General features: G+C 39.1%; 1 protein-coding gene across 2 annotated transcripts in view; it reads right to left on the bottom strand.

Annotated features, from left to right (window-relative positions):
• ldb2a (LIM domain binding 2a) overlaps positions 1–25806 on the bottom strand; it is a 111789-nt gene that overhangs the window by 26761 nt on the left and 59222 nt on the right. For both annotated transcript variants that reach the window (XM_017692053.1, XM_017692050.2), the window contains exons 3-5: positions 16602–16774; positions 9256–9378; positions 3621–3704 (exon numbers count right to left, since the gene is read on the bottom strand). In XM_017692053.1, the coding sequence (XP_017547542.1) occupies positions 3621–3704; positions 9256–9378; positions 16602–16774 (380 nt within the window). The remainder of the gene's footprint in view (positions 1–3620; positions 3705–9255; positions 9379–16601; positions 16775–25806) is intronic.

The following is a 25806-nucleotide window of genomic DNA, read 5'->3' as shown; positions in this document are numbered from 1 at the left end:
ATTAGCCAATGTGAAATTTACAACGTCGCAATTTTTTTAAGATTAGACAAATAAAGTCAAATCAAAAATATAAAGCCTTAGTCACGAGTCAGCTGGGGTGTGCTGCTGAAAGGTTGACCACTCAGTGACCCTCAATTTTAGCCAGACAAAAGCATTAACTAGCTAGTTGAAAATGACGCTAAGGCTAATGCAAAAATGTTCCACAAAATTAAACAAGTAACAAAAGACAAGTTTTAAGTATGAAACAACTGGGCCTCAGTTAAGAGTCAGACAAAGGTAAGCAATGCCTTCCTTCTGTCTCTCAGCTCTGAGGCTGCGTAGGTGAACATATGCAAAACCGCGCAGCTAGAACAGGGAAACCATATGCAAACCAGACCGAGCTGCTGAATAGAGCTGCGGGAGCGGCGATGGATCAGGCTGAGAGCGCCGAGACTTTACACTCTTACAGAGCCGCGGCTAATCTAAATTTAATTCACAATTCAGCTCTGACTTCGCCCACCTTTTTTCCTCCCTGCTTTTATAAGCACGGCTGTGTGTTTAACGTGCGGAGTAACGTAGAGGATGGACGAGCAGTGGGGGGAATAAGACAGAGAGCGAGAGAGAGAGAAACCTAAAAAAGGCCTTTATTTCTACCCTTCTTTTTTCATGTAGCCCCACAATAAACAAGCCGGTGCGCTGGGTGAGTGAGAGCAGAGCGCGGAGACCCACAATGCCGCGCCTCAACAGGGGAACGCTCATTAATGTTATGCTAATTTCCTCCATCCAATTAATTTTCTCTCCCCCTCTTGTTCTCCCGTTCGCAAATCGGAGCTGTCACTCACTCGAAAATCGCAAGAATAAACAAAGCTGTGGAGAAGACGGCGAAATCTACTGCAGGAGTTCCAGGCGGTGCGTGCACACAGACACACACGCACACACACACACACACACACACGCACGTACACACACGCACACACACACGCACACACAGACACACACACACACACGCACACACACACACGCACACACAGACACACACGCACACACACACACACACACACACACACACACGAGCAAAAAACACACGTATCATAGATATTCTATGCACAACTAAAGGAGGCAATAAACTTGTGCCTGGAATGATGTGATATATATATATATATTTTCTTCAAAACGCATTGTTTTAAAAGTCAGAGTTTTATATAAAACGCATTGTTTTAAAAGTCAGAGTTTTACATAAAACGCATTGTTTTAAAAGTCAGAGTTTTATATAAAACTCTGACTTTTAAAACAATGCGTTTTGAAGAAAATAAGACCTCTGTGTTCCTAAATTATTGTGCAAAAATCTCAGGCCACCTGACAGTCGGGTGTATAAAGTTATTTATATGTGCAGTAGGTGTTTACTTTCTCAGAAAACAAACGTTTTAATAAAAAACAAATAAACATTCACGAATAATGCTGAGGATGCACTGATCTGACTTTCTTAATCCGAATTTTTTTTTCCTCAGTTCTGTAAATTCTTTAAACATCATATAATATGTTATAATATTAAACATCATATAATATGTTGTTACAATTAAAGAGTTCATTCCAAAACATGATGTCATTTTAAGAAACCGAACCTTATTCTATTTTATTTATTTATTTTAGGGCTGTGAAGTAAAAAATCAGACATTTGTCATTTTTTTTAGCCTAGGGTAAATTGATAAATATGTACAAGTCATAACTGAAACAGGTATTCGCTAATGAAGCTGTAGAGAAGCTCTCCTGCACAGGGCTCTCATTCTCTCATGCTCTGTAGAGAAACACATTCGGCACATGTCACATTCACAAAGAACTCGTTTCATCTCCTTAAACAAACAAGTGTGTCTGTAATGTGATCATTCATAATTATTGGCTGTATGTAGAGCATTCAGTTCCATTAATAAGAACACAAAGTGAGAATATGACGTGTTTTGGAATGACACTCATCTGTCTTACAGTGACTGTGTCTAAGAAACAGTACTCAAGGTCAATCAGTCACATCTGGCCGATAACTAATACTAATACTAATGCTGATACTGATCCAGTGTATTGGATCGGTGCATCGCTAAATAATAGAATACACTGTGATTTCATGTGTATGCTAAACCATTTTCAAGCTTTTACTTGAGCAAGTCCAATATTTACACTTGCCAATATTACCTACACTTGTAATAATAATAATTTAACTTAACAGTAATACGAGAAATTACAAGCATTCATTCAGAATCATAAGAAAACGACAGAGATAAAATTAAAAGATAAATACCACAAGATGTAGAGTTTTAATTAAACATTAAGTTAAAGAAATACGTTTTTAGATGTTCTTGAAAGTGAGCACTGGGCTTGACTGTCTGATAAAAGGTGGAATTGAGCTCCACAGCTGAGAAGCAGAATAACTGAAAGAGTCTCTCCATGTTTTCTGTGTTTTACAGAAGGTGTTCAGAAGGTCGGTATCTGCAGATCTAAGATCACATGCTGGAACATAAACAGACAGACACTCTGTGATGTAAGCAGTGCTTTAAGGTCGTTGAGAGCCTTAAAAACTAGTAGAAGAGCTTTAAAATTCTGAATTATTCAGGTAGCCAGTGCAGTTCTTTCTAAATGGGTATGAATGTGTTGCAGTGACATTAGCATCAAGCTCAAGTTCATTTTTACCGGCTACTAATTTAAATTTAATGACAAACTTTCAGCATCATATATGAATTTGTTTGTTATAAGCTTTACAAGCTTCAAATTTTTGAGCTAAAAGATACAAGGTGGAAAACTAAGCTAGTAACGCCAGCATTTATGTGTTTATCTTAAGGACCATAAACATCTAGAAACATCTGATCCACTGTGGCTTTTTGTGGTCTGCTTCTGGGTTTAATCTAAAGTAGTAATGGCAAAATGCTGAGCAGTGCAATAAGACTCACAGAGATATTGAGCAGTGCTCACAGTCAGTGTCATTAAAAACAAAGACTAAAAAGTTTCGATGCAGCACAACACAGCAGAGCATGATTGTTGTGTTGATGGAATGGAAATGGACTGGAAATTATTTAATTAAAAATGATAAAATTCAAGTGAGTGACCTCCAAAACAGACTGAAGCTGCATTTCATGGCTGAAAAGAGGTCGAAAGTTTAAAAAAAAAAAAGAATCATATTCACTGTCAGGCAAAAACCTTTGATCTCTGTTTTTAGTAGTTTTTTTTTGCATTTATTAAAAGATCCAGCTACGCTTTGCACTGTGTTAAAATTTCATGGTGAAAAAAATGAATCAAAATCCATTTTTACATCAGCTTCCATTACAAGTTAATTATGTTTTTCCCATCTTCTAACCCTAACCCTAACCCTAACCCTATTTCCATCAGTGACTATATGCTATATATTCTTCATCCTAGAAAACATCTGAAATACATAAAATGTCTTTATCTTAAGAGTCTTTATCTAATCGCTCTCCATGTGGGACAAACAGTCACACACTAGTCTCTTCACTATATTTTATAGTGTTTATTTGTATTTATTTTAATGTCATATAGTGTTTTAAAGGGTAAACAACACCCTTACTGCCCAGATAAATGGTCAGAGACAATGTTCCTGGGTTGGCTAAGACTTACAGTACAGTTCTGTGTAGACTTACCCTGAGGTAGTTGAGGGTGAAGTTGGTGAGACCCATTCGGGTGATGTTTTTGGAGAGCTGCTCCAGAACCTGAGGGTCTTGAGCCTGTGAGCAGAAAGAAGACCCCTCGTCACTCCACACCTCATCTCACAACACCAAAACACACACCCACTCACACCTGCAGCCACACTATCAGACGACTCAGCTGAGAGCTGCATGTCGATTAGGAACCTCATGGATTCCTACAGCTATTGGTAACTGCTCATCCTAAATGAAGTCCTACTTTATCACTACTGATCAAATCACCGTGGAAAACCTATGGAACAACCATTGTCTGTGGAATTATGCAGAATTTTGGAAAAAGAATTGGTGAAATTGTACTTTAAAATCATCTTCCTTTTCTGGAAGCCTTGAATTATTAGTCTTATTATTCTCCATACAGACTGAGTAGTTGGAAAGACCTAAGAGTATAACTACACAATGAGAGCTCAGGTTTAAGGCATTAGGAGTGGAGAAAGTGGCTATTCTACTGCTGCATATTCAAAGCGATTTTTATATTGGCCTAGAGAATGTAATTAAGTAAAGTGGATGTGCACCAAATGGCATATCTGCTTTTGTTTCTTTGGTTTCTTGTTTCCTTTCAGGATTTCAGGAGCAGCAGAAAATCACCCTGACGGTTCGGGGCAAAAGCTTTCGTCAAAAAGCTGTAATGGGACAGAGGCCAATGCTTCAATTACCCTGAATATGTATTTGATTCAGGTTTTTGGGGCATTGTATGTGGAGTGCACTCAAACTGCTAATAAATATTGATAGAGACGGTCAAAAATTTGAATTTCACAGTAGCCCGGGGAGATTGCCACCCCTCAAAAAAACGTATAAGCTGCATTCACACTGCTTGTCAAACTACGCCTATCAATGCAGGTGACTTAAGAAGAACAACAGAGGTTACAGAGGGAGTCCAGAGAGGGTGCGAAGAAAAGTTGGGTGCATGTGTAAGGCAATGGGTAAGACTGAGAGAGAACAAACTGTTAGACATGTACCGTGTGGTGCTAAAGTCAGAGACCACCCTTCATTTATTTCATTTCCAGTCAATGTGACCATGGAACCATGCATCTCCATTATTGTCAGTTTTTTTTTTTTTACAAATCCAGTTTCCCCTTTGCCTTGTGTTAAAAGTTCATGATTAATGGTCCAATATAAATGCTCCAAAATTACTTGGAAAACGAGGTTTTGCTTTGAAAGTGGATTAATAATAACTTGCTAAATATTTTATCCACAATTGCTGTGCCCAAGAAACTACTAGAAATGGCATAGGAGCATCGCTAAACCCCAACATTCATTAACAATGCGAAGATCTATGAATATGAATCTAACTGTAAACGCCCCCTTGCTGCCCCGTTTCTGCGCCCTGCCCATTCCACTATCTTGGTCGTAGCCTCTATTTTTGAACAGATGAGGAAGAACAGAAACATAAACAGAGCCATAACTTTAATAACCAGGGAGATTCTGTCTTTCTGTCACTCCGGAACCAGTCATTTGACTTCACTCACAGATTTGAGTCTAAACCTGCCTCCATATAGCGTCAGTGGGCCAGAATTGCTGGTGGTTTAGTCTTCTTGCTAAGGTAATGTTAGGCCTGATTCACACATGAACATGCGGAAAGTCTTGCTTTTCATTTCGGTGATCATGTTAACTGGCCAGCGCTTTCACAAAGGCTGCGTGTGCGAAGGGTAAGATGCAGAGCACCTTAAATGCTGCACTAAAGTGGTGCAGTATTTACAGAATAGACCTGGTGTCAATTTTCTTTGCCTCGTGCACATCATGCAGGAAAATGCACTGAAATAAGTCATGAAAAATTAATATAAAACTGTACACAAACTTAAAAACGCATTATATATTATAATTATAATTTAATCCATGATGAAATACTAGTTAAAAATTCCGTGCTGGATACCCATCTCCCATTGGTCTACCAGGCTTGAAAACTAATCACAAGTCAGAATGCTGTTGAGGATAAACAAACATACTGTGCGCTTTTAGAAGTTAGGTCAGTCTCTAAACTTGCATCAGTGAGGTTTCAGTGCACCGGAATTGCTGGTGGTTTAGGCTTTTTGCTAAGCTAATGCTAATCACTAGTGCTAACAAGGACATGGGTTAAAAGTAGCTTAGGCTGACAGCTCCACACACAAAAAAACTCAGGTTTATCAGCTCAGATTTGAATCTTCATCCTCTAACCTCGCATCAGTGAGGCCTCAGTGAACTGGAATTGCTGGTGATTTAGCCTTCTCGCTAAGCTAACGTTAGTCACTAGTGCTAACAAGGACATGAGTTAAAAGCAGCTCAAGCTGATAGCGCCACACACCAGAACTCAGGTTTATCAGCTCAGATTTGAGTCACATTTGTGTCAGCGAGGCTTCATTGTGCTGGCATAAACCCATGTGGTTGTGCGTAAAGCTGTTTAGGCCTTCTCTCGGTCATCTTCCTCCAGCTGACGGTGACAGTGGGCAGTCCTGGCTTTGCCAATGTCGAATCAATCTGTCCATTTTCTGTCATGACTCAGATTTGATCAGTGTAGATGTTCCTCATTAGAACAGTGAGATGATCTGGTATCATTTTCCAGAATTTCACATGGTCGACAGAGTCAAACGCATTGTTGTCGTTAATGAAACATGACTAACCTGTACTGAATGGCTGTTCTGATTGGAAATTCAATAAACAAAGAAGGTTTCTGACTTTTTCACAACACTGTATGCATTATGAAGATGTTTAGCTCCACTGTGTATTGCAGGTTCGGGAATGTTTTATTTGACATCATGCACCGGAGCCAAAAACGAGTTTAGTTTTCAAACGGTTCACTCCAGTTATTGTTAGTCATGATCAAACAAGTTTAACTTCACTTACACTGCTCTTCCCTGGCAGGGGGTGTGTGCGTGAGTGTGTACGAAACGATCAAATACACTGCAGTAACGTTAGCGCTGCCTTTCTCTTGCAGCGAAAAACCCTCCCCTCCTTTCCCTAAGCGCTCTATCCCTAAGATCTCGCTCTCTCTCACTCTGGCTCTGTAGCTCTCGCTCTTCTTCTTCCAGTATGGATGGTATACCCAGAGGGCCCAATTTAAGAGCATGTGAATTTCACATGAACACAGTGGGCTGGTAGCGTGAGCAAACTTTCCAACATCGCACATTCCGAAACCTACAGGGGGGCCAGAGAGAAAAGTTAAAAAAAAAAATTCATCCTGCCTGCTGCAACAACCTGCTTCGCCATCCGGAATAGAAATGAGAGACTGAAAGCTATCAGTGGTTTCATTTGGCGCAATAAATGGCGAGTTTGCCAGGTTTGCGGGGCGCTGTCTTCATTTCCTTCATCGCAGCGTGCTCGTGGAGTTCGTTACACTCCGCGGAATTAAGCAGATTACTTATTTGACCTTGTTATTCTTCTGTTTTTCTTTCTTTGCCTTAGACAAGGCTTTCTTTCATCTGAGACTGCCTTTGATGTCTTGCAAGAAATTGTTCTTTTCGTTAAAAAAAGAAACTTTTCGCACTTTTCTCCCGCAAAAAAGGTAAAAAAAAAACGACATAAATAATCCAAATATGAAATAAAGGCTAACGAGAAAGACTCATATCAGCTACTAATGCAATTGCATTATATAGTTCCAAAGAAAAACTTTATGAGGGATCCTAATGTACTTAAGAACAATGCCCTATAAGCAGTCTTACGTATTTTCTTAAGTACACTATTAGGCTATTTAGCATGTTGATTACAGCCTCATTATCATCATCATCAGTGATGGACCAAGGCTATTAGAGTTAGGCCTTATAATCGGGCCATAAATGTCAAAAACAACAAAACCATCTCAGTGAATAATGCTAACTTCTGCTAGCATCCTTATTGGATTCTGGTGGTTTGTTGGCGCTAAGCTAATGACGATTCGCATTAACGCTTTTTAATGAGGCTGAAGTTAGATTCTTAATCAGTTTTTCTGTTCCACCTTAAATGGTGCAGCAGTTAGACAGCTTTCGGCAGCAGGATGTTATTGCTGCAGTGTTTAAGGTGGAATGGAAAATTCATTTAGGCACCAAAATGTTATTGTTGCAGTGTTTAAGGTGGAACAGCAAATTAATTTAGGCATCAGAAGGTTATTGCTGCAGTGTTTAAGGTGGAACAGCAAATTCATTTAGGCATCAGAAGGTTATTGCTGCAGTGTTTAAGGTGGAACAGCAAATTCATTTAGGCATCAGAACGTTATTGCTGCAGTGTTTAAGGTGGAACAGCAAATTCATTTAGGCACCAAAATGTTATTGTTGCAGTGTTTAAGGTGGAACAGCAAATTAATTTAGGCATCAGAAGGTTATTGCTGCAGTGTTTACGGTGGAACAGCAAATTCATTTAGGCATCAGAAGGTTATTGCTGCAGTGTTTAAGGTGGAACAGCAAATTCATTTAGGCATCAGAACGTTATTGCTACAGTGTTTAGGGTGGAACAGGAAATACATTTAGGCATCAGAATGTTATTGCTGCAGTGTTTAAGGTGGAATAGAAAATTAATTTAGGCATCAGAAGGTTATTGCTGCAGTGTTTAGGGTGGAACAGGAAATTAATTTAGGCATCAGAAGGTTATTGCTGCAGTGTTTAAGGTGGAACAGCAAATTAATTTCGGCATCAGAAGGTTATTGCTGCAGTGTTTAAGGTGGAACAGCAAATTCATTTAGGCTTCAGAAGGTTATTTCTGCATTGTTCAAGGTGGAACAGCAAATTCATTTAGGCATCAGAAGGTTATTGCTGTAGTGTTTAAGGTGGAACAGCAAATTCATTTAGGCATCAGAAGGTTATTGCTGCAGTGTTTAAGGTGGAATGGAAAATTAATTTAGGCATCAGAAGGTTATTGCTGCAGTGTTTAAGGTGGAACAGCGAATTCATTTAGGCATCAGAACGTTATTGCTACAGTGTTTAGGGTGGAACAGGAAATTAATTTAGGCATCAGAAGGTTATTGCTGCATTGTTTAAGGTGGAACAGCAAATTAATTTAGGCATCAGAAGGTTATTGCTGCAGTGTTTAGGGTGGAACAGGAAATACATTTAGGCATCAGAATGTTATTGCTGCAGTGTTTAAGGTGGAATAGAAAATTAATTTAGGCATCAGAAGGTTATTGCTGGACTTTTTAGGTGGAACAGAAAATGTGTTGACACCACAATGCAACTGCTGCACTTTTTAAGGTGGAAAGGAAAATTTGTTGGCACCACAATGTAACTGCTGTAGTGTTTAAGGTGGACCTGAAAATTCATTTGGCCCCAGAATGCAACTGCTTTATTTTCAAATGGAGTGGAAAACATGCATACTGATAAAGTTGAATGTAAAAGTGTGAGCTCCCCTGGTCAAATGACAGGTTCTGTTCTTTGTCTCAGTGAAAATAACACACCCTCTACAGAGAAAACACTTCTGCATGTTTATAATGCACAATTATGGATTATTTGTTTAATCTAACATATCAATATATCGCTGCTGCCAGAAGAAACCGTGCAGCATAATGAATAGAGCAGTCATAACGTAAAGAGTGGATTTTATGTGTAATTTATCTATTTGAGCTCCAGTGTAAAAGAATATCTCAGCCAATCATTTACATTTGGGGTAAGAAAAATGGTGCTGATGTCACACTCACGTGCATGGCGAGGACGCTGCGTGGGATGAGCTCACGGTACTGTCTGATGGTGAAGTGCCACGTCTTGATCCGCATTAGGTCGTCGAAGGCGAACTCCAGGATCAGACGTCCTTCCGTGCACACCTGAAAACACAAGAGCACATACTTAAAGACTGATAAATAACATTGAACCTTTGAAATATGTCTGTAAATGCAGTTTCCACATCACTTTCATAACACATACTAATTAATTGATAGTTAATGAATAATAAAGCTGAAGATTAAAGGAATACTCATTTCACTGCTCTTGGAAAAGAACAGACCACCTGCTGAGTTCAAACACCTTTATGGGCAACTGAATGTCATCCGTCCTTTTTTTTTTGCAACAGTCAGATTTTAGTAGAATATATTTGCAAAGAATTGATAAATTAAGCTGTACAGCTATATAGTGCTGTTGTAGAAAGAAAACCAGGAAAGGAAAAAATCTACGTTTAATGTAACTCAGTGGAACCAGACATTTTCCCAAGTTTCTTTTGGTCCATTCATCATCAAATTTACAGACAATGTACAGGGCAACAGGTATTTTCAAATGATCTGAAAAACTGAAAAATGACAAAAAAGGAGATGACAAGGTTTTCTTCTGACAGCAGTGATATGTCGTTCTTTAAAGCACATGAATACCAGAAAACCTTGGGAAACTATGTAATACAGTTGTCGTGGACAATGTTAGGTAGAAAAATGCTGAACAAAACTCTTTAACAAGTAAATAATGAGACTAAAAATATATTATAACATCTGTCTTTCCATTCATTAACAGAGCATCATTGAGACTTTCATATCGTTAACAATAAAGCAATGAATGTAGATGTAAACAGCAGAAAAGGACACTTTTTAGGTCAAGGGGTTCATATTTAGGAATTTTGGCCAACATCGCCATCAGACAACATCTGTGGTGTTCTGCCCGCCAGACATTTCTTTTGAAGGAAAAGGAATTACTTTGAAGTGCAGTTTTCTTGGAAAGCTTCATGCTATCAGTTTGGACTTTGTTATGTTGAAGATGAAGCTGCAACTCTCCTGCATTCCCTCAGCCTCGTGCACCCGAGACGTGAGAACGAAGAATGCTCCAGACAAGCTTAGAAAAAAGCAGCAGAACAACAAAAAGCTGCAATGGAGGCCGGGGTCATAAACCGTTGCCAATTAAGAAAAAAAAAGGGAGAAAAACATTTTGCTGTTTCGCTGAATTTAGCACCGAGCTACTTGGAGAACCAATGTTCCGTTGCTGCGGCAACCAAGGGGAGGAGGATGGACGGAGAGGAGGGAGGGGGAATGGGGAGGGGGGTGCAACAGCTGATTAGTTGGCATGGCAACGGCAAAGATGTAATCCCGCCAGAGCCACTCTAATCAATGCCCCCAGCACAGATGGTCTCTGGAGGATCAACAAGAAAAGAGGCTGCCGGCGAATGCAGCGGAGTCACATGACCACCACTCTCTCTCTCTCTTCTTCTCTTGTTCTCTTTCCTTCTCTCTCTCTCTCCTTCACTACCTTTCCTTCTTTCTCTTACTTTCCCTTTTTTTGCTCCCCACAAACCATCAGGAGAAAAAGCAACACTGAGAAAATATCACTCTCCCTCTTTCTCTTTCTCTCTCTCTCCCTCTCTCCCTCTCTTTCTCTCTCTCTCTCTCTCTCTCTCTCCTCCTCACATCTGAATACTTAACCTCTTTTTCTCTAAAACATTTCTCCAACAGATGTGCATATTTGCTCCTCCATAAAGCTGCTGTATTCTTTCATATACAGTATATATTAACACAAATGAATATCTGTCTGTGTAAATGTATAATATACAGTACTTTGCAAAGTCACAAAATTCCTTTATTTCATCTCTAATCAAAACAGTAAAGAAGAGCAAGTTATTGATTTTTCAGGACATTTCTGAGGAGGTTTGACATAAAAAGGTTTAAGGAAGACCAAAGTAAAAGCCAACATAAGTGTAAAAACAGAGTTTAAAAAAATAGAAAGGAGAAAACGAGACTCATAACAACCATGCAAAACCTGGTAGACACCAAAACTGCCCCATCAGAAAAACATCTTTGAGAGAGAAGAAAAAATCAAGCTGCTTCAGATCTGAAAACATCCACAGGTGTTTCTGTCCATCCTTCCACTGTGAGAAGACAACAGTGCTATGGGTCTGAAAGGATGTGCAGCTGTTAAGAAGCCTCACTGAGAAAAGGAAACAGACACATCAAATAAAGAAGCTAAACAATGGACTGACCACCCCAGATTCCAGACCTGAACATCACTGAATGTGTTGGCTTGGATTGTGTGAAGCAGAAAAGGTATATATATTATGTCTATATGTAAAAAAAAAAAAAAAAAAATATATATATATATATATATTCAAGAAAGAATTGGTAAACTATAAATAAATAAATTACAATTTGGCATATGTGTAATGTATATATATATATATATATATATATATATATATATATATATATATATATATATATATATACATATATATATATATATATATTTGTGTGTGTGTGTGTGTAGTTGTTATGTTATGTACATTCAAGAAAGAACTGGTAAATAAATGAATTACGATTTGGCTGACACCCAATTAGCTATTCATTATGCTGTTCATACAGTTATAAACTGGTTGTTGTTTATAGGGTTGCTACCCATCTGTCTGTCAACCTACTGCCCAGCCCTGACTTTAACTATCCTAATTCTGACATCAGTGTGACATTCCTATCACAGTTCAGTTCTGAGAGGGCTAAATAAACAGGCAAGTTTGAGCACAATGGGAAGGAAAAGCAGAAATCAGAGACATATTCTTATTATGGTCACACAGAGTTGCCATCCCGCTAATCAGCAGTGATTCTGAGCTAGATTAATGCAGTTTAAATCCTACATATACTAATATAACATATAATCATACATGCAAATATTCCAAAATGCTCAAAGCAAATTGGCACCTCAAATTTGATCCAGTGCGATGGAAGTGAATGTAAGTTGTTAAATGAGCAGGAACACTCAACAAGGATTACTCAAAGAGATTATCACTTACAAGGACAAAGAGCTATAGCCCCCAGGAGTAAGCAATGCCATGGACTAAATATTCAGTCCAATTGAACCCTTAAGTCCTGGTTATCATCATTAATAACAATATAGTGACGATGGCTTGAATAAACCAGTTTACGATTCATTTAATTAATTTCTGCTTCTTTGGTAACATTTTTACAGGTCATAATTTTTGAGTTACAACTAAAACTTCGCAGTAGCAGAATCAAAGACTATTTAGCAATAATGCCTTTGTGCCTTTGGAACGCATGTCCAGTTTTCATATAGCGCTTGTTCAAATATGATTTATTTCCCCACAGGACATGATCGACAGAAGAAAAACCTAACTACCACAGATGATGTCACTATGGACATTTTTCACACTGCCCTCATAGACATTACATATAGGCTCAGACACATACAAGCATGCATGTATATATACACATGTATTAGCAACCATAGCAACAATCTAGCAACACCTTAGCAACCACATGGGATACTATAGCAATGTATAAGAAACACATTAGCAATCACCTGGGACACCTTAGCAACCACCTGGGATACCATAGCAAGGGCCTAGCAACACTGTAATGACCACATGGGATACCATAGCAATGTACAAGCAACACATTAGCAATCACCTGGGACACCATAACAACACTGTAACAACCACCTGGGATACCATAGCACTGTAAAAGCAACACATTAGTGATCACCTTGGATGCCATAGCAACACCGTAGCAACCACCTGGGACAGAGCAGCAACACCTTAATCAACCACCTGGGACACCATAGCAATGTACAAGCAACACATTAGCCATCACCTAGGACACTATAGCAACACCTTAGCAACCACCTGAGACACCATCTTAAATACAAACTACAGTTGGCAAAAACTTTGATTACAGGTGTCATTTCACCATTTTGGGAAAAGCCTTTTCTGGATTTCAAATATTTTAAATACGTAGACTCTAACATTGATCAAATAACAGAAAAGCTCTTTTTTTCTCTCCTTTTTGGCGTCTGCATGGTTCCAATATTTCCAGTGTCTAATATTCAGCCCATCTATGCATTCCAACCTGGTGAGTTTATGACAAGACACTTTTTTTCATATTTGCTCTTGAAATATTGAAAGGGTCTGGCTGAAAACATGCCTCTTGCCAAAGGAGTGGAGGGGAGAGGTTAGCGGCATGTTTCAGATGAATAAAGCTGCAGAATAAAGCGAATGAAGTGAAGCTTTGGAAAGCTCTGTGCATGAGACATTTCACTGTGGGATTCCTAATGACTCTCGACAATAAACAAATATAGAATAATGGAAGTGATTAAGGCAGAGAATGATTGTATGTGTCGTGTTGCTGTGCTTGTTTGATGTATTGCTTTGTTTACTGTGTCTCCCACACTCACACAGGCTGATCCGGGGGAACAACAACCAGCACGCGCCTTTAACGCTCACGCAGCCGCTACACAGAAAACAGAGCACACATCCACACAAACACTGTGTCCACAGATGGACAAACGCAAATATACAGACACAGGTTTGTACACAAACAAATAATTGGCTTCTTCGTGAACAACTCCATTCGGCCTTTTATTGCAGCCCTCCTGCTCCTTCATTCATTCATTCATTCATTCATTTATTCGCTCATTATTGTGGTCAAATTAAGGCGCACAACATAAACACACAGTGCATTGCAAAAGTCAGAGACCACCCTTCCGGTCAAAATGACCATTAAGTACAAGTTATTCATTTGTCAGTGCACAAAACATATTTAACAGAAAAAATCTGGACCCTGGGGTGGTCACTTCATTGCTCAGAAAGCACCAGCAGCTTTGTTTGATTTGCAGCTTCTTGAACAGCTACACATCCTTTCAGACCCATGGCACTGAGTTGCCTTCTCACAGTGGAAGGATAGACAGAAACACCTGTGGATGTTTTCAGATATGAAGCAGCTTGATTTTCTGTCAGAGATGAAAGCTTAGAATTAGAATAGAATTAACAACCATTTGTCACTGTGTTTTGCACACTGTGAAATTAGACCTCTGCATTTAACCCATCTGTGCAGTGAAACGCCCACATACATGCACGCTAGTGAACACACACACTAGGGGGCAGTGAGCACACTTGCCCGGAGCAGTGGGCAGCCCTATCCATGTCGCCTGGGGAGTCGGGTTTTTTCGGGGTTCTACCAGGTCTTCCACTGATGTTAAGAGTCTAATTTTTTGAGCAGCAGTTTAAGAAACATCCTATGTCTTTCACTTACTGCCCTTTGATTTTCTGATACAAGTGGATTATCTTATCTGGATCCCTCAGAAATCGTATCTAGTCTGCTCAGAAATCTCTTCTGAAAAATGAAGAGCTTGTACTTTATGGTCTTTTTATGAGAAATTAAATAAATAAAGGGTGGTCTCTAACTTTTGCACAGTGCTGTGTATATTTACAAAATAATCATGTGCACACAGCTTGTGTAATCTCCATAGAGGAAGCACTGACCAATAGAATGCTATGCTCTGGAGCAGCACATGAGGCTAAGGCCATCATGCCTAATGCAAAGTGTCAGCTGGAGGGGTATAAAGCCAACCAGCACTGGGCTGGTAAGCAGAGGAACTGCATTCTTTGGGGGGATGCAGCCCCAATACCTTCAGGATGAGTTGGTGTGATCCAGAACTGATCATCCAACATCAGGACCTGACCTCACTAATGCTCAGTCAAATGTTCCACCATCTAGTGGCACCTTCTCAGAAGAGTATAGGCTTTTACTGCAGCATTGATACCATTGATGTCAGAAGAAACACTGGAGGAGCAGGTGTCTACAAACTGTGTCTAGGGCTGCACAATATTGCTTGCTAATTGCTGTCATAATATGCAATAAAGATGTCGTTAGTGTTAGTATTGCCTTAAAGCCAATCAATAAATTTTTTTATTGTGAGCTGCTTTTTGTGAGGTGCTTTTTATATTACGTGAGTCTTGCAATCACAATATATAGCAATATCTATATATGCTGGTGGGCTCTGGCCACTGAAGAGGATAAAGGACAATTTCTTGAAGTTTCTCTATAATTAAGTCATTGTAAATAAAAATAATTCAGAGTGGTTTGACATGAAATGGCTCATTGTAGGTAAACATACTGACTCATACAGTTATGGTCATAGTAACCAGAAGTCACAATGTCTACAATGTAATTATACCCATTTTATTCACTATTTAAAATGGCCAGTAAGCCCCCATGTGAACCTGCAAGTTTTCTTTGGGTCCTATTTTGCCTTACAACTCCCTTGTTGCAATAACTGATACTAAGGAAATACATTTTAGGCCAAAACTTTCTCTCAAATCTTTCATACAAAATAATGTCACAGGCATCAGGAAACATATTGTTGCTGTTCAAAGAAAAATCGTAACTTCACAGGAGAAGGCAAAAACACTTTTACCTCACGATGTAAGTCAATGTAAAGAGGTTTTATTGTAAGTGATTTTAGAGCATTTCTATTGGTCCATTCGCCATGAAATTATTAAACAATGTAAAGAACTGGTGTGTTGAAATGATGTAGGAAAATAAAAATCAACAAAAATGGAGATGGATGATTTTCTTTGGACAGTGACGATATTCATAACCATTTTGTGTAATTGTCCGGTTTCTATCACCGCCACTGTGAACAAGTTTGACCTCACAAGTTTCAGTAGAACTTACTAATTCATGTTAGGGCTGGGCAATGAGACAATACATATCATTATTGTGATGAATTATGTTACAACACAATACATTATGTTTTTCTAAATATAGATATTGTTATAAACGTTGATATTGTCTGTACTAGACCAACTGCATGTTTTATTATAAACAGAGCAAAATCTTGGATTTAGTGCAACACAGTGTGACAAATACTGAATAGAAATCATTGTGTTCACAGTTTTTGATAGTATTTTAAAAATGTAGTCAATTTTAAAGTCATTCTTTTTTCTTCATCCAACTGATCAGATGTCTGAACAAATAAATAACATGACCTATTGTGTACTGTGAAAGTTTCTCGAAGTGTCACAGTATTAGTTCACATCAAACTATTCTGAATAATCTTGTTTATATTGTAACAATTTAATTTAGAGAAATTAGCAGAATTCAGCTCAAATTTAGTTATTGTTACTTCTACATGAAGTTCTGTTATAATTACTGTTAATGACTTCAATTTTTGAGTAAAACAAACCCCTTTGTGTTATTTTTTAGTCTGCATAGTATTTTGTCTATAAAGCCCAGTGCTAACACATGTCCACACATCCACACACACAACCTTCCTACACACACTCTGTTACCTTGGTGAACATGGGCTTGCCGTGCTGGGTGACCATGGTGCACTGGTCGCAGTCCACAGTGATGCAGGAGTTGTGGAAGGACTCTTTGGAGTGTTTGAGGATGTAATACAGGTCCGTCACTCCTCCTTCAAACACCGTGCTGAAGTAACGAGGGATGAGGGTCCGTCCAATGGCTGAGGAACACACACAGCAGATGTATCCATGAGACCCTTCATATGTATGTTACAGTGTGTATTAATCACACACACACACACACACACACACACACACACACACACACACACACACACACACACACACACACACATATATATACTATATTCCCAAAAGTGTTCAGTAACCCCATCCAAATCATTGAATTCAGGTGTTACAGTCACTTCCATGGCCACAAGTGTATAATACCAAGCACCTAGTCACGCAGACTGCTTCTACAAACATTTGTGAAAGAATGGGTCGCTCTCAGGAGCTCAGTGAATTCCAGTGTGGTACCGTGATAGGATGCTAGTCGTGAAATTTCCTCGCTACTAAATGTTCCACAGTCAAACTCCAAACTTCATGTGGCCTTCAGATTAGCTCAAGAACAGAGCAGAGAGCTTCATGGAATGGGTTTCTATGGCCGAGCAGCTGCATCCAAGCCTTGCCAAACGCAATGCAAAACGTTGAGTGCTGGTGTAAAGCGCCACAACTGGACTCTAGAGGTGGAGACGAGTTTTTGGGAGTGATAGACCACGCTTCTGCATCTGGCAATCTGATGAATGAGTCTAGGTTTGGCAGTTGTCAGGACAACAGTACTTGTCTGATTGCATTGTATGTTCTGATTCCATGTGTAAAGTTTGGTGGAGGGGGGATCATGGTGTGGGGTTGTTTTTCAGGAGTTAGGCTCGGCCCCTTAGTTAAGTGAAAGGAACTCTTAATGCTTCAGCACACCAAGAGATTTTGGACAATTTCGTGCTCCCAACATTGTGGGAACAATTTGGGGATGGCCCCTTCCTGTTCCAACATGACTGCACACCAGTGCACAAAGCAAGGTCCATAAAGACATGGATGAGCGGGTTTGGTGTGGAAGAACTTGACTGGCCTCCACTGACCTCAACCTAATAGAACACCTTTGGGACAAATTAGAGTGGAGACTGCGAGCCAGGCCTTCTCGTCCAACCTCAGTGTCTGACCTCACAAATGCGCTTCTGGAAGAATGGTCAAAAATTCCCATAAACACACTCCTAAACCTTGTGGAAAGCCTCCCCAGAAGAGTTGAAGCTGTTATAGCTGCAAACGGTTGACTGTCATCTTATTAAACCCTATGGATCAAGAATGGGAAGTTCATATGTGTGTGAAGCCAGATATTAAAACAGCACACATTAAAAACATAAATACTCTGGGTAAAATATTATTTAAATGTGTTAAAATACAGCAAATTTTGTTTTATTTCTACTGGAGTTCAAATAAATAGCTTCTGCTTATGAATTTATTAAACTGTCAAAGGTAAAACAGTTAGATTAAAAATGATTATTTATTAAAAATTATTCATTCTTAATTATTTTGATGAGTAATTTTTATCACAGGGAGCTATCTGGAACTTTCGAGTTTTTAAATTAACGCACAGGTCTTTTAACTTTGATAAATAAAAGCTACTTTCCTACTTCAACTTTATAAATATATACATGGAATATTTTTTAATCCAATATTTTCCTCCAATCATATTTTACCAGGGATGTTTCTATTTTCACGCAAGACTTCAGATTTCGTCATCTGGATGACACAACACTCCCAGACAATTTCTCATCCAGACGGCCGATAAACGACTGCAGTAAAACGTCTGATGTTGCTCACTAAAATGGCCTGAATCAGAAAAATGGGTTTTGATAAACAACAGCCTGCAGAAAGTATGAGTGGGTGTTAATACAATCCCACAGCCAGCGATCATTAGGACAGGATGCGTGTGCTTTGTGTCTGTTAAGGCAGCGGGTGAGAGGGTGAGAGAGTGAGAGAGAGAAAGAGAGAGAGAGAGAGAGAGAGAGAGAGAGAGAGAGAGAGAGAGAGAGAGAGAGAGAGAGAGAGGGCAGCTGACAAGCAAACTCCGACTGACCAGGACCAGTAGAGAGATTATAACACCTAATTAAATATGAATCTATAAATTCCACTATGCTGCATGTATCACACTTCTTCTATAGTGCTTGTCTGCAATTAAGAGCATGCAGGCATTTTTCCTTGGAACATGTTCTCATCATTTCCACACATTCTGATCTAAAATAACATGTATTTCAGTCCAGTCCAATTCCATTTTCACCTGCTAGCCAGGCCTCCTCATGACACAGTGCTACCAAGCTGGGAGGGTGAAGGCTAGCATGTGCTTCCTCTGAGATTTCTGAAGAACTATCACATCTTTTAAAACTACCAACACTGGAACATCTTTACACCAATTATGGCCACTCATGCTCTAATGGAAATCTGGTGATGGACGGCTGTGGCATCGCTGGGGATAGAACTTGCCAAGCTCTCTATGACTGGACCAAAGAGAGGTTGCATGACTCAGGAGCCCTCAGTGTGTTCATTTATTTATATTTGAATTTAAAATTCAGTTAATATTCAGTAAATTCAGGATATTCGGTTAATATTTTAAAAACGTATTTTCCAAACGACAATGACAAATAACAATACGTTTCTCCCCAATTTACTCGTAACCAATTCCACCCACCAGTTAGGATTCGACCAATCACACAGCGCTAGGAGGGTGAAGGCTAGAACAGACTTCCTCCGGTACCTGTGATGTGCTACTGCCTCTTTTTGAACTTGGACACGGTCGTGGGGGATGGGAGAGTGAGGCCAATTGTGCTCTCTTGGTCTCCTAGCCACAGGTGGCTGTAGCATCACCAGTGATCGAACTTGTGATCTCTTGATGAGAGGACCAACATTTGGGTGGTTGCGCCACACAGAAGCCCAAAGCTAATTGCATTTGTCATGATCTTCAAGGCTGAAGCTTTAGCATAGCTAGCTAAGCTTTTTAGTTACAGTTGTAAGGTGTGTGAACCCACTAATCAAAATGCATTCTGTTGAATTTGTAAGTGAGAGTAAGTACACATTGGATTCTCAGTGCCTTTCTGTCCATCCTATGTCAGCTGACTGTATCCTAGTATCTGCCAACTCCTAATAAGGAATTATTCACCGTTCCGGTGGCACGTTTTACAGTTTGTTTTTTTTTTCAACATATTCAACTAAATAACAAGCAAATAAATCGAGACTGTGCGCTAAAATTTTCAGAAAAAAATTATATTTAAGTGGGTTCTCTGTAGAGGACTTCAACAAAACATGTCATTTGTGACCACTAACAAATACTCATTGACCACAGACCACTACAAATATTCAAAACAGTCTATAAGCTATTAAAGACACATTAATGATGAAAAAAGCTCTTTGCTCACATGACGAGGATGAATAATAATGTTATTCTTCCTTATGTGCACTTGATTTTGCTCTCTCTCAGTTATTTATAGATATTTCTGAGAAAATTCTGATCGATGACTCATGCCTGAAGGTGTGCAGGAAAAGACAGACTTCAGCTGAGCCCCCAACTGTCAGACCCATGTTTGGTGAAACCTAAACAGACAAACGTTCCACATACTCCATCTTTGAGAAGAACCCATGCACCTACAGTTATAGCCTTTTAGTATTATTACCTCCAAACTCCTAAAATATTCAAAATATTTACTGAATCTCAAAAGCATTAGCTTCTATTTTCAAGCAGTTGTATCTTTGAGATTTGCAGCATCTCATGGAAATGAGAGAAAACCTTCAAATCAGAACAATTACAGCTTTATGTTGAGGTGTGATTCATAAGCTCTTACGCTATGTACGTGTTTAGTGAACTTTTACTAGATCCAGATGCCTTTTGTGGAACTTTGTGAAGACAAATGCAGCCACTAAAACACATATCATGCTATACTAATAAATCTAGTATGGCAGTATGTCACTATTGGGCCAATATCAGCAGAAAATGCAGGATTGGATATTGGAGGGACAAAAAATAATCTGATCCAGTCCTGTAACAAATCTGTCCTGAAACAGCACACACCCACAGTGTGTGATGTGATGTTTGAGTAGTTTTGATGCTCATCTTACGTGAAATGCTTAATTTAAGGCTTTGGAGATTTAAAAATGACAGTGCCACCTGTAGTTACATAAGAAAACTACATTCAGGAATATGATGCTCTTTTGAACAACAACCAAAGATAAAAAATCATTTCACTTATATCATCGTTGTTGGTACAAAAGCTCAAAACTTTACAGGAGAAGAAAAAAAACATAATTTACTTTTAATGTAAGTCAATGGAACCAGAATTTTTTCCAAGTCATTTTAGACGATTTCTTTTGGTCCATTCTTCATGAAATTTACACACAATGTAAAGGACAACAGGCATTGTTTATATATATATATATATATATATATATATATATATATATATATATAAAATGCACCATAATGTTTGCACAGGTTGCATTTTATGTGTTTTATTCTCATTATGTTAAATAAAATCAAGCAAATAAACAGTAATTGTGTAACGTTCTCTGTAGAGGATATGTTGACTTATTTTCACCTAGAAATCCAACAAAACATGTAATTTGACCAGGGGTGCCCAAACATTTGCACACGAGCATAATCATGCAGTATTTGCCCACTAACAGTGATACCAGTCAGTAAAGCACTGGGTGAGCAACTGCAGTCAGATTGATTTGTGACTATATACAGCTATGGCTGAGATGATCAGTTATTTATCAGTTATCTGAAATTTTAACTCCTGAGAATCCACATTGGAGACATTTTTCACATCGGTCGTGCTCTCCTCTCAGTAATTTAAAACATGTTCAGAAATCTGTGCAGGAAGAAAGGCAGCCTGCTGTTCAGCTAAATACGCACCACTGTTTTTCTGCAATGCTACAAACACATTGCAGCCAAAGTGTAGCCACAGTCTGAGTAACTGAGAGGAAACCAGGACTCTGGCCTAAAATTGCTCGATCACACAAACAACTTGTGCTGTTTCGAGCTGCTTTGCTGCGTCAACTTATCATTTTAATATTGACACTGAATGGACTAGTGGCCTGATCCAACTCCGCATCTGAGTTCAAGCGGAAATAATCCATCTCGCAGTCAAAGTCCCAACGGAGAGAAATTACGAGTGTGCCATCAGCCCTGAGGGAACACGGAGAGAAACAGAGAGAGAGAGAGACAGACAGAGAATGAGAGAGCGACTGAAAGAGAAAAGTGAGGCGAGAGCGAGAGACTAAGAGAAAAAGAGAGAGAGAGAATGTGAGAGAATGTGAGAGACAGACAGAGTGAAAGAGAGAGTGAGACAGATATTGAGAGACAGAGAGAGAGAGATAGAGGCAGAAAGAGAGAGAGAGAGATAGAAAAAGAGAGAAAGTGTGAGAGAGAACTTCATTTTGACAGGCTCCCTCCAGATAGCCACTGCTGGTTAAAACCGTGCAGCCGCACAGAGAAAATCAAACGGCTGAACACGGCCTGTTTCTCAAATTGGCTAAAGTGTGGCATGACTAAATCAACACATAAATACTTGGCAGAGAGAGAAAGGGGGGGGGGGTGGGGGGTGGAGGTCTCGGCGGGGCGCATAAGCGAAGGTCTCCCCAGCGGTTAAAACACAAAGTGAGTCCAGGACAGGAGCTGACTGCTAATGAGGAGGGATGGGGGGAAGGGGGGTAGGGGAGTGGGGGAAAGGGAGGGAGAGTGAAAATAAATATGAACTGGTTATGAATGAGAAAATGGCGCAGTGAGATGGAGAATGAAGGCGGACAGAGAGAAACAAGAGAACAAGAGAGAGAGAAAGAGGAAGAGAGTGTACATACATGTGAAAGAGAGAGTGACAGATACCCATAGAGAGAGAAAGAAATACAGAGAGAGAGAGAGAGAGAGACAGAGAGTGAGACAGAGAGAGAGAGATATACATAGCAGAATAATGAGAAATACATAGAGCGATAAGAGAGAGAGACAGAGACATAGAGAGAGAGAGAGACAGATAGAGAGAGAGAGAGAGAGAGAGATACATAGCAGAATAATGAGAAATACATAGAGCGATAAGAGAGAGAGACAGAGATAGACAGAGAGAGAGAGAGAGCGTGAGAGAGATGTACTGAGGGCCACTCCGGACTGCCTCTTTAGGTTTGTCAGGATGGCCTTTATTCTCACCATGAAACACAAAGAAAGACACATTCACACACACAAAAAAAACCTCACACCTACACAGAATCCTGTATTCCTGTGAATTTCCACTCGCTCACACAGCGCTGCAGCTGAATAATGTTATTCCTAACCATAAAATTTAACTGGGAATGTCCCCAATGACGAATTTGACATTTGAGCATTTGCGTTCGTGAAGTGACGTTCGATTAACCGCAGAGAAGAAATGGAAAGGAATAAACGAATTTAAGACACAGAAAAACATAATAACTTGTAACCAAGTAACCTCCACAGTGATGGGAGGTTATAGGAAGTGCTGGGCTGCAGCTGGAGCTGCTAAACCAGCTCCTAGAATTGGAGGTGCATTTACTATTTCACACAGAAATTTATCACCATAGAAACTTTGCAAACATGTCACCTTTTGTTCTGTCAATAAATAAAATGATCATTGCAAACCTGCAGGTTTAAATTTTGCATTGCAAACAGAAGGGGGCAAATACTTATTCACAGCAGCGTGCATACAAAAAAAGAAACAAATTTAAAAACACAACAACAGTAACAGTGTCTTTCACATCAGAGGTCATGGGACCTCCTGTGGTTTGTTCATGTCTACTGAGTGCTCTGAGCTCCTGAGTGAGTCACTAGATTAGCTTCTTTAGCAGAATGGGCTGTTACTCAGTGTCTTTGAGTTGGATTGGCTAATAGAGCAATGAGAACTTCTTCACTGCAGCTACTCGATAAATCCACATTTTCAAAACATGTCAATTTCTTGGTGGCCACTGATAATTATTGACAAATTGATATGTGATCCCAGTGGCACAAAGGAAAAACTAGGTTAACACTAGAAAAGAGTGAATTCCAACTACTAGAATGGCCATTAAGTTTGAATTTTACATGCTTATAAATACTACGTCAGAGAACATTTGTCTTGGGATATGCCATAATAAATGTCTGGACATCACATTTTTATTCTTGATAACTATTTATGAATTACTTAATGAGTTCTATTACTAGTACGACAAAACACAGGTAACACAAATAACCTCAATTGTATTTTTTTGGCTAAAAACATCTTTGGATTTCAAATCGACTACTTCTATGTGTGAACAAAGCAAACTATAAAACAAAAAAATGATGCTTCTGTTGTATTGTGGCAGCTTTTTAATATAACTTTGCCAAATGGTTTAATCGATTTTCATGGGAAATTAGACAAAATGTTATATTAACTGCTTGAAATGATCTCTTCAATATTATTTACCACAATGATTATTAACAGATCCTTCTGTGGCAAACTGCACAGTATGTGGGCTCACAGGCAGGAAAATGAGACCAGGAAAGAACCAAGTTGTGGTAAAAAAAAGTGATGCTTCCTTAGATGAGGAGTAGCTATCTTCAGCCCCTCACTCTATCCTCTGGTCGCCAGCTTTCTGGACCAGTTTGACCACCATGGAGCTTCCTGCTACACAACCTCACCTGCATGAACTGACCCTCCTGATGCTGCTGCTGAGGACTCAAACTATTTCATCACAGCCATTGCTTTTCCTGCTTTTCCCCTTTTCTGCATCTTATACTAATGTCAAAACCTTATTCTCTGCTATCCGGTGTCGACCAGAGGAGGATGGATTCCCCTTTTGAGTCTTGGTTCCTCTCAAGGTTTCTTCCTCTTGCTCTTAGGGGGGTTTCCATTGGGATGCTCATGCAAGCTTGGACACAGATTTTTCTGTAAAGCTGCTTTGTGATAACGCCTGTTCTGAAAAGCGCTATATAAATAAACTTTGACTTGTCTTGTCATTGCTTGAGTGTTTGCACCTCATCCATTGTCCAGATACAGCACTCCAATCCCCACCTGATGGGCTTGTATGCCATAATCTGTAGTCTATTGTCTATTTGATTCTATTGCTACTGTTTTATTCTATTATGTATCATACTTGTAAACTTTTTTCCAATTGTTCAAGATATTTTGTGAGTTAACTCAGATAAAGCAGCTACACTGCCAGAAATAAAGGTTCTGTGCAGGTACATTTTACGTTCATCAAGGTACAAACAATGTAAATGTTCCTTCAAAGGTACAACAGTGGTTTTAAGGTCCAATTGTAAACTGTAAAGTTTTTCCAGGTGAAAAGTAGACATTTGTACCATATTATAACCAAATATATTAAAACAGAACAGTAAAATAAAAGCCTGGAGATGAGACGAGGTGTGTGGAGTCAATACAACTTACATGCCCTAATTAAAGGTACTGAGGTGTACCCTAGAGACAAGAGGGGGACTGCCCAAGTCACACTTTACTTCCTTTATTTCTGAGAGTGTAGGCTATTGAATAACTGCTGCCCAAATCATGTCCAACTCCCTAGAATAGGTGGAAAAAAGAGCCAGCTTATGGAAACAAAAACAGTCTAATGTGTGTGGTATAAATGACCGTTAACAGCCTTACAAGATAGAAATACTCAGAACTTTATTGGCTTTGTAGTACTGACCTCATAACAATATACTATATCAGATATTGGTATCACTTTCTATAAATGTCATGTCTGTAAGCATCTATAAACACATTTATAACATGTTATAATGCATTATATAAGGCATTATAAACATAGTTGTAAACATTTATAATAATAAATTGCACTGAATTACACTTTATAGCCATCTTTATTATACATTATGTATTGTTAATATAATGCATTACAGGTAGTGTTACATTACAATAACATGTTACACTGTCAGTGCCAAACAACTCAGTCACAGCATGAAGAGTGACAAATATAAAGTTTGTTTACACCCTGAGAATATTTTATTTGTCTTGGCTGGTGCTGTTAGGGCTGCATCTTTGGGGCTTTAGTACTGAATATTCAGATGCTCCAAACAGTATAATACTGGATATGCAGTGTTAAGTTAGTGCCAAGCTAATGGTGGTGTACATTAACAGTGGTGTACATTGATTTCCCACATTGGGTAAAACACTGATGGCAGCACTAGTTTAAAACCTGACATTTAAAGCATGCAATATACTTTGTTTAT

Source organism: Pygocentrus nattereri, chromosome 8 (genome assembly GCF_015220715.1).
Source record: "Pygocentrus nattereri isolate fPygNat1 chromosome 8, fPygNat1.pri, whole genome shotgun sequence".
NCBI lineage: Eukaryota > Metazoa > Chordata > Actinopteri > Characiformes > Serrasalmidae > Pygocentrus > Pygocentrus nattereri.
Note: the sequence above shows the minus strand (reverse complement) of the source record. Positions and strands in the feature narration are given on the sequence as shown.